Source organism: Pteropus alecto, unplaced genomic scaffold (genome assembly GCF_000325575.1).
Source record: "Pteropus alecto unplaced genomic scaffold, ASM32557v1 scaffold139, whole genome shotgun sequence".
Lineage (NCBI taxonomy): Eukaryota > Metazoa > Chordata > Mammalia > Chiroptera > Pteropodidae > Pteropus > Pteropus alecto.
Genome location: NW_006443567.1, coordinates 2,576,238 through 2,596,680, shown reverse-complemented (window position 1 = coordinate 2,596,680; position 20,443 = coordinate 2,576,238). Strand labels below are relative to the sequence as shown.

General features: G+C 35.4%; 1 protein-coding gene across 3 annotated transcripts in view; it reads right to left on the bottom strand.

Moving 5' to 3' along the window:
• ATP11C (ATPase phospholipid transporting 11C) overlaps window positions 1-20,443 on the bottom strand; it is a 162,671-nt gene that overhangs the window by 64,397 nt on the left and 77,831 nt on the right. For all 3 annotated transcript variants that reach the window (XM_025041264.1, XM_006924186.3, XM_025041265.1), the window contains 5 exons: window positions 17,057-17,146; window positions 14,262-14,342; window positions 12,323-12,430; window positions 2,573-2,701; window positions 811-914 (listed from right to left, as the gene is read on the bottom strand). In XM_025041264.1, coding sequence (XP_024897032.1) covers window positions 811-914; window positions 2,573-2,701; window positions 12,323-12,430; window positions 14,262-14,342; window positions 17,057-17,146 — 512 coding nt within the window. The remainder of the gene's footprint in view (window positions 1-810; window positions 915-2,572; window positions 2,702-12,322; window positions 12,431-14,261; window positions 14,343-17,056; window positions 17,147-20,443) is intronic.

Here is a 20,443-nt window from a genome sequence, read left to right as displayed (position 1 = left end):
AGAAGGAATGGTGGGAAGGAGGGAGGACACTGTTCTTATAATAGGACGAATATTTTGTTTTTCCTATGCTGTGCATTGGTGTAATCCACAACCAAACATCTGACCCATTAAGACCAACAGCATTCATTAACAAGATGGTTGGAATAGGTAATGGAGTAATAGATGCCATCTGTAACGGTGGAAAATAACATAACTGATTAGCCCGCTTGGGGATAAAAACTGTTTCTACCCTCATTAATACCATGCTCTAATCAACAAAACTGACCAGTCTTAAAAATCAAATGCCAAATTGATGGCAACCCACAATGACTGCTAATCAGTGAATCTACAATAGAAAGCTTAAGTATAGTAAAATAGAGGACATTACACCATTTCACTGCTCCCTCAACTGTTTACCTTGGACAAAAAACAGCCTATTCATAATACTTAGAGTGCCTATTAATTGCATGGTCCCATATCCTCTTCTCTCTTGGATGTTAGATGACACACAAAATGGTCTATTTTTATTTTAATTAGCTCTGGTTAATGCAAGCTTTATGAATTATCGTCATCTTAATATTTGATGAGTGCCTATGTTTACAAATAACAAAAATAAAAAAAAAAATCACAAGTAAGATGCCTGGGCCCACAATGATTTATCTTGGGCTTGTAGTGAACAAAACTGATTTGATTCATTTCCCTGCCAGAAGGAAGGAACAGTTCATAAAAACAAACGAAAAGAGGCTGGTAAGTGGTGGGTGTTTCTTTGCAATACTGGTGGCAAAGATAGGCAGAACTAACAAACAACAGTAAAATGAAACTAGATGATACTTGTAGAGGTCAGGTTGAGGCTGTTCACATTCAATTGCTGCTCGGAGGGTATCAATGGATTCGGCTGTACACAGTGCAATGGTTTCACGTACTGCATAATGTGTCTAGATAAAAGCAGAAGATAAAACAAAAAGTAATTCTTGTCATAATCATACACCCATCTGATTCCAGGAACACAGTATGGCTTTGGCAGAATACAAATACTGATGCAAACTAAATAAAATTCTTAAAATATATTACAAATAATTAAAAAGATAACTCTGCTGCAAGGGAATTCCAAAGATAATGAAAAAAAAACTAAGATTTTCTCGATACTGACAGTAGAGAATTCCATTTGCAGCATGCATATAATTAACTGAAAACCCTATAAAATTAATGCATTTATTTTTACTGAGACCCATTATTTTGCTCATCATAGTGTATGGTGATGTAAATATACACATATCAATTTGGGTCATAAGAATGCTAACACCTTGTCAACAGAAAAAAAATCATTAATAGTTCCATTACACAAATAGCATAATTGATGATCTTGAAACTGCTCAAAGTGGCTACATTTCATACGAGGAGCAGAGAGAGAGATGATGCGTCTTGCTTCAGTCTGACAGAATATTCTACTAGTGTATATTACACACTTGATTAACTCAGAAGTCAAGGCAGAACTCCAGTAAACCGATTTATAAATCATCAAAGAAAGGCTGACGCAGACTCAAAGACTGCACCATTCACACAGCAGGGAAAGCTGTTGTGTAGTCTTTGGAGAATATTATGGAATTGACTGAGCTATATTTAAAACTACCTCCTGACTTTGAAAACTTATGTACCTTTAGCTGATTTGATCAACTTAACTTTTTCCCCTACTAAGGAATCTTTAGGTAGATTTCTTGATTTTTATCTTGACATTCCCTCAAATATAACTCTGTTTTTGAACAGTTTAAATGGGACTAGATTCATTACCATGCCCTTAAAGTACAGAATATAGTCATCCAATGCATTTAAGTTTCTTTTTCACATACTGAGTCCTTGTCCTCAACTCTTCAGATGAAATAAATAAGCAGAGGAAAGCCTTCAAGGATGCAGAGGTGAGTACCTTAGTATCCTTCCTTAAAGGCAGGATAGAGAGAGTACATCTTCATGTCATGTGGAGCTCTGGATGACAGCTAAGAACTGACTGTGTCAGAAAGTACCAGGGAAATAAGTCATCCCCCAGTTTGAGCAAATTTACTTTACACATTTATAATTCTTCCTAGTTGCAAAAAAGTAAACATTTGCCAAACTACACCCTAAGGAGTTTTTTTTTAAAAATCAATGAAATTACTATAGGTTAGGTTTTCTATATGCCAGGAATAAACATTTTTAAAGAAAATATTCATTCCTTTAAAAATAAAAACATCAAATTGTAAGGTTAGAATACTTGAAATTATTTTTATAGTTATATAGTTTAAGCCTTTGATTACTTACTTTTAAGGGCCTAAATAAAATGTTGAGTGGGTTATGCAATATGAAGTGCAAGCAGAGCTATGAAAAATATGGTGGCTTTTAGCTGGGGCATGGATTTTTCTCACTCAACACCATCCTTTTCCCCAAAGTTGAGAATTCGCTTAGAAGTTCAAAGACAATTATATAAAAGCTGTCTTCAAATACAAAACTTACACAAATGAGAAAAATAAGAGAAAAGATTAGAGGGCAGCGAGAAGGAGTATCTTATGATTAACAACTATCCTGAGCTCAAAATGTTTAGGCAAGGTTTAGTCTTCATTACCTTGCAATTGGATTCTCCATCAAGACTGGCTGTAGTAACAAAACAGATTCCATCACTAGTGCAGGATGAGAGAAGAATAAGATCACAGGGAAAAGTTTCATCTGCCTGTACTTCTACTATATCACCAACCTAGTATGAAGAGAAAAATAAATATAAATTTTCTTATTCCAAACAAAGCATTCGTTATATCTCAAATTAAAGTAAAAACAGTAAGAGATCTCTCCTGCACTGGGCTTTGGAGAGTATCTCAGCAACTTATACCACGTGAAAGGTGATGAAAGAATATTACTCAACATTCAGAATCCTCTTTGAGGTCACGAGGCTTTATGATGCTTTCAGATTACCTTAGTGTTGAACTTTAATCTCTAATCAATGATTTCAGCACTCAGGGACCTGTCTGCTCTCTGATGTTTCTGGCATTGATATTTGATAGAATAATGATCATTATCACTTCATGAACGAATCAAGAAAATCTACATGTCTCAATTTTAGCACTTCATGAACACAGCACCAACACTCCTACTCCATCTCTCACATATTTTAATATCCTTTGCCTTCAGTGTGATAACAGCTATTATTGTTGGGTGTCAAGTCCTTCTTCAATGCTCATAAAACCTCAGTTAGAGCCACCTGTTATTCACACAACATTTGAAAAAAATTCAAATAGGCCATTTTCCAACAATTCATCTGCTATCTGAAGAGTCAATTAATATAGCAATGAGAAACAATTTCCAATGAGCAAGTAATCCAAGCTCAAGTAGAGAAAAAACATGAGAAATAATGAACTATTTCTATCACAGACAGTTTAATAATGTAGGGAATAAGTCATAATGGTTAGAAGGTAGGACTTTTTAACCTGACTTTATATTCCAGCTCTTTCATTTAATTATGAGATTTTGGGTAAACGTCTTAGATGATTTCAACTACCTCACAGAATTGGTTTGAGCATGAAAAGAGGACAGAGGTAGTGTTTAGCAAAGCCTTGGCATACAGTCACCATTTGATAGGTGTTAATTATAATCATTACTAATACTCCGCAACTACTTTACTCTCAACTTTTTTTTTGAAAGATGTAAGAAATCAGCTATTCCATTACTTTTCGACATTTTTCGCACCATGGCACATATGGAAAACACTTTTTCATGGCACCGTCAGATAAAAGGAAGAGGCTGCTGGTGGCAGAAAACCATCCACTTTTGGAGACAGTCCATATCTGGCACACCAACCTAGACACACTGGTTGTAAAATGCTGAACTAATAAATAAGACACCTGCCTTCTTTCTATTTGTTTCACAATTTGGCAGACAAAGATGAGGATTTTAAGATCTATTTGAGAATAACTTCATTATCTTTGCCAATCTTCATCAGTAGCCAAGAACAGAATCAATAATTGAACTAATTTGTAAATAGTATGTCCCTGCAACTGGAGTGCAAGTTGAGGCTGGTGAGATGGACATGGGCCAGATTCCAAAGGTCCTGGCAGGCCAGGCTTAGGGGTTTAGGCCTCACCCTGAAGTTCATCAAGGGAGAACTGGAAAAGGACTTTTAAAGAAAAGGAATAACATGGTCTAGTTAAGAGAATCAACTCTAGAGTTTTGTTTCCATTTAGCAAGTTAAAAGCCACAAGACAGCAGTACTATCCCTCAATGTAAATATTTAAAAAGCCAGAAAATCAATAAAATCATAACTTTTTTAGTTCATCAGAGAGGTGAGGTTGCAAGGCAAACAAGTTAACTGAATTTCAACGGTTGAAAAGTCCCTCTGAGGAGAGACAAGTGTTTCACAATTGGCAAAGCACAAGAGGAAGAGATGGTATCATAAATGTGCCTAAGAAGAAAACAACTAGATTTTTAACCAACTCCAAAAGGCTTGGTAGGGGCTAACATGACAATTTAGACTCTGAAACCCTGAGAGAAAAGAAGAGACCATAACCACTCATCAGTTCTTCTCTACAAGGCATCCACTGGGTGCTCATAAGAAAGCACGAGGGTAGGAGAACTAAAAGAGCCTTCCTCACTGGTATAGGCCTATAGATTGTGATTGACTGCTGTGGAAAGACCAATACAAAATACACAGAATCACAGATCCTTTTCTCATTTCAGGCAAAAACCATCCATGTCTGGGAGAAAGGCAAGAACCCTTCCCTGGCATAGTCTCAGAGAAATGTCACTACTGCTATAGGAGAGGTAGAAGCAAAAGCCATCTGCTGCTGGGAATGGGACAGGAAATCCACTCATACTGAGGACCTTGTACTGATAAAATGCAAAGTTCAGCTGTTGTGGGAAGGTGGTGTGAAAGTATTGAGAAAGTTCTACCCTGAGGTAAAGGTGCATATAAGGTCTGCGTAATATTAACACTGAAGTATGAGAACAAAGAAACCACTCTATTCCAACTACCAGCCTTGCAATAAATAATAATAAGAAATAGCCATCTACCACTGGGAGAGGAGAAAGGGCAGAGAGGGAGGCATCCACTGTGTCTCAGGAATGTAAGACCTGCTAAAAGCAGAGGGTAGAACAGCAACACTGAGAAAAATTCTTTGGTACTCCAAATTCCACACAAAAACAAAGCAATGGCATCCCTCACTTTAAGAATTTGAAGTCCAGTGATATACTGAACTATCAATAGCTTAAATCAAAAACCAAAGCCAGCCGAACTCCTGACTGGATTGATGCAAGCTGTAACACTACTGGGCTGACAGAAGAGGCCTGCCCATTTCAGAATATAAATACTGTTTATTTAAGTCTCTAGCATTCTTTTACATACAATGCCAAAATTTCAATTAAAAAAAATGAGACACAAAATATAAGACAAAAATGACCTATCATCAAGAGATAAAGAGTCAACAGGACCCAGAAATGTTCAGGTTTTGAAATTATGAAATAAATGTAAAAATAGCTATGACTGGGATCTTAAAGTATTTAGTGGAAAAGGCAGACAACATACATGTGCAGATGAGGAATTTGGGCAGAAAGATGGGCACTACAAAAAATACAGGAAATGTGAAAGTCAGAAATGAAAAATGTGGTATCATAAAGATTTCCTGAATACAACAAAGGAAATAATCAGGAACTCTAAAAAACTTTTCCAATATTTCTAATACCAAAAACCTACTCTTTCCTTTTTTTTTTCCCTTACAAAAAAACTGTTTTTACATTGCAGCCACAAGTTCTGTTTCTAGGCTCTCTTCTCTATGTTCTATGTGATTCCATCCAGTCTCATGGCTTCATACACCATTTACATGCTGATGAAATCCAAATTTCTATTTCTACCTAAGACATCTGAGCTCTAGGCCTGACAATTCCATCCGGATGTCTAACAGATATCTCAATATTAACATGGCAAAAACTGAATTCCTTATTTCCCTTTACTCTCACCTCTGTCCCTAAACCTATTCTTCTCCCACTCTTCTCCATCATATTTAATAGCACTGGCATTTTGTTTAATAGCACTATTTAATTCACCCAGTTGCTCAGGACAAAACCAAGAAAGCTCTCTTTATTAATATTTTTTGATCTATTTCTTGCTCCTTACATCTAATATATTACTAAATCTGATGTACACTAGTTGTGGACAAGTTTCTTAACCTACCTGTGCCTTGATTTCATCATTTATAAAGAGAGAATAATAAATAATACAGAAAAAGAGTACTTTGTACTTCATAGGACTGTTGTGAAGTAAGAATTAAAGGAGTTAATATAATGTAAAAGGGAGTGGCTAGTATATTTATGTAATATATAAATGCTAACTACTATTTTTATTTATCATTATCTTTACTACTTATATTATCCTAATGTAAGTTCTTACCATAGCTTGCAGTAGCCATTTAACTGGGCTCCCTGATTCCACTTTTGCCACTCTGGAGTTGTATTTTTTTTTTTAATAAGATCAAGTCATTCCCTGGCTTTGTAACCCTTCAAAAAAATTCCCATTGCACTGAAGATATGGACCATTGCACTCCTGCTCAACAATTAAACATTTAGACATGGTTTGTAAGTGTCTCTTTACATATACAAATACTCCAGAAAGGGCTCAAATAATCAAATAGCATTTCACACAATAGCGTTACTGATTTATACCTGGTTGAGGTAAGCCTCAAGGTAAAGAAGCCTAGTAAAGGGAAGGTGGAAGATGAGAGACTTTCCAAGGGTGGGGGTGATGGCAAAATCAAAAAGAGGAAATTGGAGAATGGTAGAGATGTAAGAGACTTTCTCTTGCTTTGAAATTTTACCAAGTGTCCTGGAAACAATAGATTTAATGTTATTTATCATTTAGGCTGCCGGGGTTCTTATGCTTGAACAGCAATGCTGAGTTTCTACAACTGGTTTGGAAACTTCAGATCCTAACCACTCTAGTTCATTACAGGGTCCTCCTCTCTGGGATGAAAAGAATAGAGAAAAGAAAGAAGAGTAAAAGAAAGACATTTTATGCCAAACTCAGGTAACACTCCTAACTTTGTAGCCTTCCTCCCATCATTGCTATAAGATACAAGACAATTTACCTATCACTGGGGATATGAAGAACTTATGCCCAGGAACTCCAGGTATTTAATAAATAATTTGGCAGTGATAATACTTGATAAAAGTATAGGAAGTATCATTTTTTACGAATTTATATGAGAGTCCTGAACCACTCTGGAATGGTACTTTCACCTACCTGCTGCTTATTCTGTTCTACCCATCTTCTTCTCTTGTTCTGGGGGATCTAATTTATATTAGTTTTCTATTTTAATCCATATTCATATATAAATATTATTTTTAAAATAATATCTTGCAAAACCAACAAAATGGACAAACCCTTAGCCAGACTAAGAAAAATACTCAAATATCTAAAAAAGTGATTTTATAACTAATACCATGAAATAAAAAGGATTAGAAGAGAACTACAATTTTATTTCAACAAATAGGATAACCTGTAAGAAATGGATAAATAACAAGAAATGTACAACCCACCAAAACTGAATCATGAAGAAATAAAACATGTGAACAAACTGAAAACTAGTGAGGAGATGAAAGAAGGAATCAAAAACCTCCCAAAAAAGGAAAGACCAAGACCAGATGATTTCCCTGGAGAATTCTACCAAATATTTGAAGAAAAAACATCAATCCTTCTAAAACTCTTCTAAAGAATGGAAGAGGGCACACTCCCAAACTTATTCTATGAGGCCAGCATTATCCTAATACTATTACCAGAAAAAGACATTACAAGAAAATAAAACTAAAAACCAATACCTTCAATGAATATTGTTGTAAAAATCCTAAAATAAAATTATTACCAAACCAAATTCAGCAGCACATTAAAATGGTCATACATCTGGTTAAACAGGATCAAATATATGGTAGCTGAAAGAAACTGGACTCTGGGTGGTAAATACACAATAGACTATATAGATGTCAAATTATAAGTTACACCTGAAAATTATATAATTGTATTAACCAATGTTACCCCAATAAACTTAATAATAATAATAAAATAGGCATATGCCATGACCAAATGGGATTTATATCTGAGATGTGAGGATATATTAAAAAAAATCAATGTAATATAATACATAAACAATGGACAAAAAGTACATGATAATCTCAACTGATGCAGAAAAAGTATTTGACACAATTCAATACCATTTTCATGATAAAAAGAAAAAAAACACTCAATAGCCTAGGAAACGAAGAAAATGTCCTCAACACAGTAAAAGCCATATATGAAAAGCCCACAGCTAACACCATACTCAATGGGGAAAGACTGAAAGCTTTTCCTCTAAGATCAGGAACAAAGCAAGGATGTTATTCAACATTGTACCTGAAGTTCTTGCCAGAGCAATTAGACAAGAAAAAGTAATAAAAAGCATACAAAGTAGAAAAAAAAAAAAAAGAAATAAAATTATCCTGGTATACGATATGATGTTATAGGTAAAAACAAAACAAAACAAAAAACAAAAAAACCATAAAGATTCCACAAAAAGTAAACAAATTCAGCAAAGTTGAAGGATACGAAATCAGTACTAAAAAATCTGTTGCATTTTTATACACTAGCAGTGAGCAATCCCAAAAGGAAATTAAGAAAACAATCCCATTTACAATAGCATCGAAAAGGATAAAATAGGAATAAATCAAAGTAGTTAAAGACTCATAATTAAAAGCTATAAGGCACTGCTAAAAGAAAGCAAAGATAATATAAATAAATGGAAAGACATTTCATGAATATGGAGTCATAAACTTAATTATTGTTAAAATGTTGACAATATCCAAAGAAATCTGCAGATTCAATGGAATTCTTATCAAAGTGCCAATGGCATTTTTTTTTCTTGCAGAAATAGAAAAAAAAATCCTAAAATTCTTATGGAATCTCAAGGGGCCCCCAAATAGCCATAACAATCTTGGAGGGGAGGGGGAACTTCAAAAAAAAAAAAAACAATCTCATTCTCTCAGATTTCAAAATGTACTATGAAGAACAGTAATTGAGACAGTATAGTACTGGCATAAAGATCAATGAGTAGAGCTTGAGATAAGCCGTTGTGTATATGGTCAAATGATTATTAGTGAGGGTGCCAAAACTATGCAATGGGGAAAGGAGAATCTCTCTTAATCAAATGGTGTTGGGAAAACTGGGTATCCAGAAAAGAATAAGACTTGAACTCTTACTTTACACCATATATAAAAAAAACTCGATAAATTAAAGAGCTAAATGTGAGACCTAAACCTATTACACTCCTAGAAGAACATTAGGGAAAAGCTTCAGGACATTGGATTTGGCAATGATTTCTTGGACATAACATCGAAAGCACAGGAAAACATCAAAATTAGAAATGTGAATACATCAAACTTAAGAAGTTCTTACCAAAGGACATTATCAACAGACTGAAAAGTCAACCTATGAAATGGAAAAAAATATTTGCAAATTATCTCTAACCAATAAGGGGTTAATAGCTAGAATATACAAGAAATTTCTGCAACTCAACGACAAACAAATGCCCTGATTAAAACATGGTCAAAGGACTTGAATAGAAATTGCTTCAAAGAAGACATACAAATGGCCAATAAGCGCACGAAAAAATGCTCAACATCACAAACCATTAGAGAAATGCAAATCAAAACCACAATGAGATATCATCTCATACCCATCAGGATGGCCGCTATCAAAAGAACAGAAAATAACAAGTGCTGGAGAGGATGTGTAGAAGTTGAAACTCTGTGCACTCCATTTGCAAAGGTAAAATGGTGCATTGCATCCATTATAGAAAACTGTGTAGAGGTTACTCAAAAAATTAAAAATAGCATTACCATATAATCCAGAGATTCCACTTCTGGGTATACATCTAACATAATTAAAAGCAGGACCTTGAAGAGTTATTTGTACATCTGTGTTTATCACATTATTCACATGGCCAAGAGGTAGAAGCAACCCAAATGATGAACTGATAAAGATGAACTGATAAAGAAAATGTGCTATATGCATACAATCAAATATTATACAGCCTTAAAAAGGATATTTTGTCATATGCTATCGCTTCGATGAACCTTGAAGATATTATGCTAAGTGAAATAAGCCAGTCACAAAAGGATAAATACTGTATGATCCCACTTATAGGAAGTATATCTTTAAAATAGTCAATCATAGAAACAGAAAATAGAAAGGTGTTTATCAAGGGCTGGAAGCAGGGGGATTAGTGTTTAGTGGGTATAGTGTTTCAGTGTGACCAGATGAAAACGTTCTAGAGATTTGTTGCACAACAATGTGAATGTACTTAACATTACTGAACTGTACAATTAAAAATGGTTAAAATGGTAAATTTAATGTATTCTTTATCAATTAGCAGAATAAAATAAAATTAAAAAGGAATACCTTGAGACTAGGATATTTTTTCAAACATATCTGATAAAGGACTGCTATCCAAAATATACAAAAAAAAACTGTTAAAACTAAACAATAAGAAAATGAACAACCTGAATATGAAAAACGGGCAAAAGACCTAATAGTAACATCAGCAAAGAAGATATTCAGGTTACAAGTAAGTATATTAAAAGATGTTTAATATCATATGTCGTTAGAGAATTGCAAATTAAAACAAAAATGAGATACCACTACACACCTATTAGAATTGCCAAAATCCACAACACTGACAACAAATGCTGATGTGGACCAACAGGAATTCTCATTAACTGCTAATAGGAATGCAAAGTGGAGTAGAGCCACTTTGAAGACAGTTTGGCAGGTTCTTACAAAATTAAACATGCTGTTGCTATACAATCCAATAATCACACTCCTTAGTATTTACCCAAATGAACTGAAATTTTATGTCCACACACAAACCTGCACATGGATGTTTATAGCAGCTTTATTCATAACTGCCAAAATCTGGAAGCAAACAATATGTCCTTCGGTAGGTGAATGAATAAATAAAACTACATATAGACAATGCAGTATTATTCAGCACTAAAAAGAAATGAGCTCTCGAGCCATGAAAAGACATGAAGGAAACTTAAATGCATATTACACTAAGTGAAACAAGTCAATGTGAAAAGGCTACATACTGTAACGATTCTAACTACATGACACTATGGAGACAGTAAAAGGATTAGCGTTGGTCCCGGGCTGGGGAAGGGAGGGAGGGATGAATAAGCAGAGCAGAGGATGTTTAGGTTGTTTAGGGCAGTTTAACAATTCGGTATAATATAATGGTGAATACATGTCATTTATACATTTGTTCAGGGACACAGAATGTGCAACACCAAGAATGAACTCTAATGTAAACCATTAACTTTGGATGATAATAATGTGTCAATGTAGGTTCACGGATTGTAACAAACGTACCACTCTGGCAGGAGATATTGGTAGCAAGGAAGGTTGCACCTGCATGTGGAAAGGGGGTATATGTTAACTCTGTACTTTCTGCTCAATTTTGCTGTAAACCTAAGACTTCTCTAAAAAATAAAGTTTATTAATAATTAAAATAAAATCTGTTGGGAATGAAAATGTTAGTTGCTGTGGACAAGTCTAAAATCTTACTGACAGGCAATCTTATTAGGTAATAATAAACAATGATTACCTTGAACAATAAATTAAAATGCCTGAGATATTAAAAAAATCATACCCTTGAAACTCTTATACAATGCCAGTAGAATATGAAATGATACAGTTGCTGTGGAAAAGTTTGGTGGTACGTGAAAAAGTTAAACATAGAATTACCGTATCACCTAGCAATTCTACTCCTAGGTATATACCCAAAAGAATTGAAAACAGATGTGAAAACAAAAACTTAAACATGAAATGTTCATACTAAAAATATTCATAATATCCAAAAGATGGGGAAAAAAACAAAATTCCATCAACTGATGGATGGATAAAAATGAACTGTGGTATCATATGATGGAATTTTATTCAGCCGTAAAAACTAACGAAGTACTGATACATGCTACGACATGAATGAACCTTGGGAACATTACATTAAATGAGAAGCCAGACACAAAAAGCCACATATTGTATGATTCCTTTTATATGAAATATTCAGAATAGGTAAATCCATAGAGAAAGAAAGATTAGTGGTTGTCTGGGTCTGGAGGAAGGAGTAATTCAGCATGATTGCTTAATGGCTTAAAGGGGTTTCTTTTGGGGGAGATGAAAATGTTCTGGAACTACATAGTCCTGATGGTTGCACAACATTGTGAATGTACTAAATGTTGCTGAATTAACAGTCCAATTTTAAAAGTTGTGTTTTTAGCACAATAAAAAATAAACTACAAAAATCAATACCTTGATTTTTTCACTCTCTTTTCTAACTCGCTTTGCATTTTCAATAATGTAAACAGTGCTCTTGTTGACTTCATTGTCAGCTCTGTGTCTCAGCCAATCCTCATATCCCTAGAAGGATAAAAAATAACTATATAATCAAACTCACATAATGAAGTAAAGTTGTTAATTTCTATAACCCCTCCATGAGTTATCAGCAGATATTTATACTTACGGTATTAATTTCAACTAAGAATGCTAAAGAGAGAGGACTACATTTTTTCCAAAAAACTAAGATATGATTTTAAAATACTGCTTAAATGGCTTTGTGTTAAAAGGTTCCTCCATTCTACATTTAAGTATTAATGAAAACATAGGCATTAAAGCCTTAATATTCTTTAACTGTGAAGGACTATGATCTATTCTTGTAATTCTACTCTTATTCAACTTAATGTTAATTTCTCCTACTTAGTGAATTTGAAAAAAAATTTTTTCTGGGTGTTATTTTCCTACAGACTTAATCACTTAAATATATTCTTCTGTGGTAGACTGTTGGAATAATCATTTTTGAGGAAACTGAATTCTTCCCAGAGATAGAGAATAAAAAGGCAAGTTAATATTATTTTGGGAGAAGAGAATTTATGTTAAATTTAGAGATCAACAGTTAAACTTCTCCATTGACCTGGTGATAAAAGAAAATATAAATTGGTGTTCATTTTTCAGAATTAAAAATAATCAAGGGAAGGTCTAATTGGCTCATTTTTTCTTTTTTTTCCCCTGGAGTATATTTAATCAAAATAACTAAAGAAGAAGAGAGTTCATTTGAGCATGACATCCTCTCCTTTTTTACATCACTTTGCTTTTTTTCGTTATAAATATGTCTGTACCTTTTCAACTATAATTGTTTGAAAAATCTCTTGATCGCTTTCCCCTTCTTTTCTTAGTTGCTATATTCATTCCTATTCTGTCCCTCTTTATGACAATGCTAGGCTATCACACTTCAGTGAGGAAAGAAAGGCCCTAATATGAATTAGTATTAGGAGTAAAATGAATCAGTAAGAGCTTTTGAAACCATACACGCTATTCTTGGAACCAGCAATTCTATGATGTTAAAGAAAATAATCCTAACAGCCTAAAGGAAAGAACATTCCAAAAGTCTTTATTTAGCAACTGAACACTTGAAAAAATATTCTTGCAGTTCCTGTTAGGCAAGATAGAAAACCAGATAACCCCAAGAGGAAAGGTAACCTTGTCCCCAATACTGTTAAGCAGACCCTCCTTTTGGAAGTTCTTTGAAACTCTGTTAAAAGAAATTTGATAAGTACTAGCTAGAAGTATGTTTGTAATTAGCCAGGTCTTGTGGATAATTACATGATAAAAATTGCTAACCTACCCCTTTTCCTCCAGTTTCCCTTTTGCATTTTCAATTTCTTCTGGATTTTCCAAAGGTACTATCATATAAAATGCTCCAAATACTTCAAAGACATTAGCATTACAAACTGTGGCAGCTGTCAAGAAACAAGAATAAAAGTCTCCTCTAACTACCACCCTCTTTGGCAGTATCAGGAAAGATAAGAAACTTAAAGTATTTATAGTCTTGTGTTTTCTGCTATAGGCAAACAACAAAAATGTCCTCCAGAACTGGAATTTTTCCGATAAGACATACCATGATAAAAAAAATTGATGCACATTAAAAATGTGCCTCCCATTTCTTGACTGAGTTATACCTTCTACCTACTCTTTTAGGGTTACCATTCTCACACACAAATATTGAGGAAAGGAGCAAGGAAATTAAGGATGTACCCTACAATCATTTTAATAGGTTTTCAATAGGAATGAAGTATAAACTAAATACATCAAAGGATACTGCCCACTCTATATAAATATGAAAAAGAACCTCTGATAATGAAATTCAAACCAGACAGGACTAAAATGTAAGCATAAATATAAATAAAAAATTTACCTGCTTGATAGCTGTAACAGTTATAACAAAGAAAAGTGGAAGTCCACTGGTAATTGGGCTAGTTGGTGTATCTACTATGACCTAGGTAAGGAAATTAAATAGAAAGTAAAATGAAAATAAGCCAATAACTTATATATAACACTTACATGCTGAAAATATTTCAGACAGAATACAGACAAAACATATTCCAGTAGCAGGGTGAATGTTAACTTTCATTAAAACAAAAGCAATCCACACAGCAGTTATAGTTTAAGAAAATAGTTCTAAATTCAGGCTTAGTTTTCATCCCAGATTGAATTAATCCCTTTACTGAAACACGCCCATTCATTTATCATCTATTTGTTAAGCACCATTCTGTGCTATTAGCAGCCAACCTCTAGCAAAGCTGCTTTACATAGATGGAGAAAAATCCTTGGCCTCATATAGCTTGCAGCTTATAGGGAAAACCAGGAATCAAAACACTGACATCTGAAGAGTAAATAGAAGTTAATTAGATGAAGACGGGGAGGCTTTCCAGGGACCATAAACAGTATATACAACGTCTGTATGATATGAGGGAGTGTGGCACAGGTAAGGAAATAAAGGGAGCCGATGGCAAAAGAGCATGGTGTGAGATGGGGACTGGAGAAGGAGATGAGCCAGACTAAGCAGGGCCCTCTAGGCTAGAGTTCATTCTTTATCCCACAAACAGTGGGAAATAACTGAAGCTTTTAGTCAGAGAGAAGTCACATGAAGAGAACTACATTTTGAAAAGATCATTCTCATTGTTTTGTAGAAAACAGAATGGAAGGGAACAAGAGTGGAGGCAGGGAGTCCATTCAGAAGGCTATTGTTCTTATCTGTGTAAACGATGATGGCTTGGATGAAGGGAGTAGCTGTATATAGAAAGAAGTTCCAGAGATGTTTAGGAGGCAAAAATGGAAAGACTGGGTGAAGATTTTCTTGTAAGGGATGATAAAAGATGTCTTCCAAGTATCTGGTTAACATGGCTGACTGGATGTTGTCATCGTTCCCTGAAATAGGAAAGACTAAAAGAGAACTAAATTTGATGGACAGAGGCCCATGAGTTCCATCTGCCCTCACAACTCTTTGACTCTTAAATCTAAACCCCACCCAGGACTGCCCCTGCCACACATCCTGTGTTGCAGATGCTGGCTTTTTACATGGCTCGGTGCCTTCGTGCACAGACTGAGATACCAGTCTGGCATTCTTCACCATGTGAAGGCCCTCTAATCCCTTCAAGGCTCAGTTCAGGTATCACTTACTCTTTGAAGCCCTCTCAAGCTCCTCTTGGGTAGAAACAATTATAACTCTCACTGCATCCCCATAGCATTTTGCTCATGCTACTTTTATGACTTTTATTACATTAAGTGAATACATGACTGTTTTTGGATATAACAAATTCCTTACGGGTAGAAAAGCCATATCTTAATCTTCCTTGAATCTGCTAAAATCTTTGTAGTCTGGACTACTGCATTGCACATAATAGGTGCTTGGTATATGTATATTGAATTGAACTGAAACATCCTGCATACCAAGTGGCATGACTCTTGTGAACATAATCTTCTATGTAGTTTATTTTATGCTCTTTTGTAAGACACCTTGCCATGGGTAGAGGAGCTCCTTTTCAAATGCCCCATCATTCAAGATTGAAATTGACTATTTCCCATATCACAACCAGATTGGCTTTAAGTAGCAGAGCTAAATTCAATTACAGTACCATTTACTCAAAGCCTTAAAGCGGATAAACAGAAGCACTTAACATCAACCAGGCATTTAAAAATGCTTTGTTGGGATGTTTCTGTTTCATTTAAAAAAATGAAATGAGAAAAAAAGAACTTTTAATGTAGTAAAATTTTCAGGGTGTGATTTTGGTGAGAGAAAGATTTTAATAGCTTATAGATTTTAAGATGGAAGATGTAAATTAAAATGTCTAAAACCTAAAAGACAGAATATTTGCAGGAACTCAGAGAAGCAGATCAATCAACTAGGCTTAAAGTAAATGAATGAAGCAGAGCAAAACTGATAATCAAGAAGATAAGTGATAAATTTTCAATTACGCTGAAACTAATGTTTAATAAAGTAAACTTAAACTGATTTCAATTTTGATATATGGCATTGTCTTTCATGGTACAGAATACATGCCCTTCTAGCATGAACAAAGACATGAAATCCATCAATGTGTTTTAAAAAGGGTCTCTAAAGAAGATAAATACCATATGATTTCACTTATATGTGGAACCTAAAAAACAAAAAGAACAAACTAATTGAAAATAGACTCACAAATATAGAGGACATTCTAGTGATGGTCAGAGGGGAGTGGGGCAGAGTGGGGGCTGGGAGAAAGCAGTGAAGGGTTAAAGAAGTACAAATTAGTAGTTGATAGAGGGTCACGGGGATGGGGAGCATGGCACAGGAATGCAGTCAGCAGCAATGTAATGGTTAGGTTGGAGAGACAGAAGGAAGATAGAATAAATGGGTGGAGGTAGGGGGTGGGATCATTTCATAAACTATATGAATGTGTAACCAATGTACTGTATACTTGAAACTAATAATAAAATTAAATTTTAAAAAAGTAAGGGTCTCAACAAGTTTTCTGGTAAAAAATGTTACTTTAGAAATATATAAAATCATATAAATCTCAAAATGTAATAGTAGTACTTTAAAAAGTATTATTATAATAAGTCCTGAAGCATCTTTTTAATCACAGGGCATTTTAAGGTTAGAAATGGACTGAAAATTTGTTTGAAGTAAAATTTCTCAAAGTAGAGGGAGCGGCTGTTTATAGCTCTTACCTGTACAAGGAAAATGATGAGAAAATAAAAATTCGCAATTCTTCTAAACTGTTCAAACAGGTTCTTTGGGAGGAAATTCCAAAGTGTATACTGTAAGGAGGGAGGAAAAAATATATTATTAGAAAGCAAACTTAAAAAATATTAGTAATAATGACTCATATGGGTCCAGATTATCAAAATACTTTGAAAACTCATGTTAAAACTCAAACTTCACACATAAGAATAAGCATATAGAAAAAATAAGCATATATTTAGAGGTATATAGTATATAAACATTTTTTAGGAGTGACGTTTTCATTTTGACCATTACAACTGGTCCATCTAGTCCCATACCTCTGCTTTCTCTGATGCGATCTAAATTAGGTTCCTTGTTATGCGCTCTCATATCATTCTTATACCTCCTTGATAAGACTTGCTGCAGTACATAATTATACATGGGTGTACTTTTTAATTAAAGTTTCCCCCTCAATAGGCAATGAGTTCTATAAGGGCAGGCTATCCATCTATCTTTTTATTACTTTTCTCCAACACTTAGCACAGTACCTGACACAAAGTAGACACTCAATAAATTAGTGGGATGAATAAACAAATTAATTCCTCTGGCTCAGCTAACCTCTGGAGTCTTCTTGATCACCAACACAGATATAAGTCTGTTCCTATCAGTACCTACTACCTCCATGACATATAGGTGTACACATAACCCTGGGTCATAGAGGGCTTTCATTTTAATCAACGACATACCACCCTGGGTGTTGGTAACTGGTAATAGGTAAAGGTTTTAATGCTAAATTGTACAGGAGCAGGAGGAGAGAATTCTTGGGTCAACTGTCAAATCACATAGACTTTCTCACTGATACCTTAAGTTCAAAGACTGGGTCACTTAAAAATCACCGGAAGTTAGATTTTCTAGATGTCTTAATAAAGAAGACCAGAAACCAGAAAGAAAGACATCTTTCTTAACCCAAAGATCTAAATTTACACTAGAACAGTCTCCATCCAAAGTATCTCCATAATGGGAGAAAATATCTATTAAATAATATTGGTGACTGAAAAGCCAAAGTTGCAGAGCATGACACAGTATATGGGAATTCACTACTAACTTCTCTTTAAAAGGCCTATAGGCTCAAGATTCAGAGAATCCCAAGAAAATGAAGATGAGCCAAGGCAAATAAGTTCAGTGATGCAGCTGCACTACAACCAACAGACAACCTACAAGGTTCCCTCAGGGTTCATGGAACTGCCTCAGGGAAGACCATTCAAAATGAAGTGCAGAATTGTGTGTGGATGGGCATCAGTTGGAAGGGGTGTCCATACTTTTCATCACATTCCCAAGGCAGCTAGTGACCAAAAATAAAAAGGATCAAAACCACTGATCCAGATCAACACTTAACTGTCCCAATTACTTACGACCCATTTCCTAAAACAAAAAGCTCAACTCCAACAACAGGCTAACAGCTGAACTTCTGGCTTATTGACCTTTTGTTCCCTAACTAAAAGATTTTTAATTAAACAAACAAACATTAGGAACTGTTAGAGTCCTTTAACGGGTGTTAACACATCAAAAGGAAACATTTTTGCTGTTGTTTCTAGGCCCTCACTGTTCCTTTGCCACTTTTCTACTTCTAAAACAAAGGGTTCCTTGAGGAACTCCGGTTATTCCCTTTACCAGAAGTTGTTGCCATATGCCTCTTCTTTCTTATTTCAGCTATTAAGAGGTCAAGGAACATATCATAAGCTCCACTACCACAAGTGGCTAGCACGGTTTTTGACATATAGAAGGCATACAAGAAATCTTGGTTAAAACTTGTGTTGTCCATTTATTCCTTTGCATTTTAGGAATGCAAATTAAGCTTCTCATCTCTTTATTGTAATATAAATGTAATAAAGTATACATTATTTCAACAAAGACCAAGAGAAGCCTACTTTTTTAGAGTTGTCGGATTAAAACTGAAATTGAATTTAAAGCCACCTACATCAAGTTATTCAAACTGACCTGTCTGCTTAAAAAATAGATTCAGATGTAGTTGCTACAAACCAAGTAACAATGTTAATCCATAAGAAGAAAATGTTTATAGCATTTGTTTCACTAACAGTGATGAGAATGGAGATTTTTGGCAGTCATAAATGTTTTTGCTCAAAGAAGTCAGTGAGTGGATCTTTTATACAATCTTAACAGGCAATTATAAACTGAAAAAGCAACACCGACATTTAGAACATGTTTAAAAACAGGTTCTACAGAAAAAATGCCAGCTTACCAGGTATATCTACTACAATGCATTTGACATCTGCTCTGTAGTGAATAAAATAATTGGTATAGATGGCAGAAAAAGTGGCATAGATGATACAGGCTTAATCCATCCCGTGACCAAATCAAAACTGTGACAGAAACAGAGTAAACAGCAAGCAAAGTCGCCTGGGATCTATATGAACAGAAGCACTACAACTACAGAGAGATATAAGAAATCCCCCTGTAATGGTAGGAGGTAGGAAGGGGAAGAAACGAGGCTGCCCAGTCCTGAGGGGCTGAGTGGAACAGAGGCTGTGGCAGCAGCAGCACCTGCAGATGCCTCTTAAAGGGCGGCCTTTCATGGTGACGGACTTGCTCGCTCTGAGCACCAGGGCCAGGTCTGCTGCACGGAGGCACCAGGGACTTACAGGGGGACATTGAGTTGTCAGAGTGAGGGCCAGAGGTGAGGCTCTCTCTGGGGCTGAAGTGCCGGAGATATCCATAGTTCCCTGTTGAGCCCTCCCAACTCCCAGTGGGAGGACTCAGAGCTGCCATAGCTGAGATGTCACTAAACTGGATAACAGAGGTCACTCTGCCTAGAGCATTCCCTGAAACTCCACCTCCCCCAACTCCTGGCCCCACCCAAGTCACATCCAGGTGTGTCCTCGGCAAGTCAGGTGCTCCTTGCTGAGATTCCAAGACTCACACTAGTGGCAGCTGACCACGGTTTCTGGCGTGGCCTCTCGAGGTAACTATACGCACAGCATCTATGGATTGCTTGCAGCTTCTTATCAGGTGGCCCCAGAGGGGCACAGACTGGGGATAAACTTGGCCTGCAGCTGAATCCCTCTCAGGACTGTGCCACTGGACACCTATTACACAAAGTCATGCTAAAAAGAGCTGGGGATTTAGGAGCTTTGCTTAGTACATAGAAACAGACACAGAAAGGTAGCCAAAATAGGGAGACAAAGAAGCAGAAACCATATGAAATAACAGAACATAGATCCCGAAATAATGGAGTCAAGCAATCTAACAGATGCAGAGTTCAAAACACTGGTTATAAAGATGTTCAATGAACTTAGAGAAAGTACAGATGAACTCACTGAGAACTTTAACAAAGAGATAAAAAAAAAACATAAAAATGGAAACAAATTATAGGA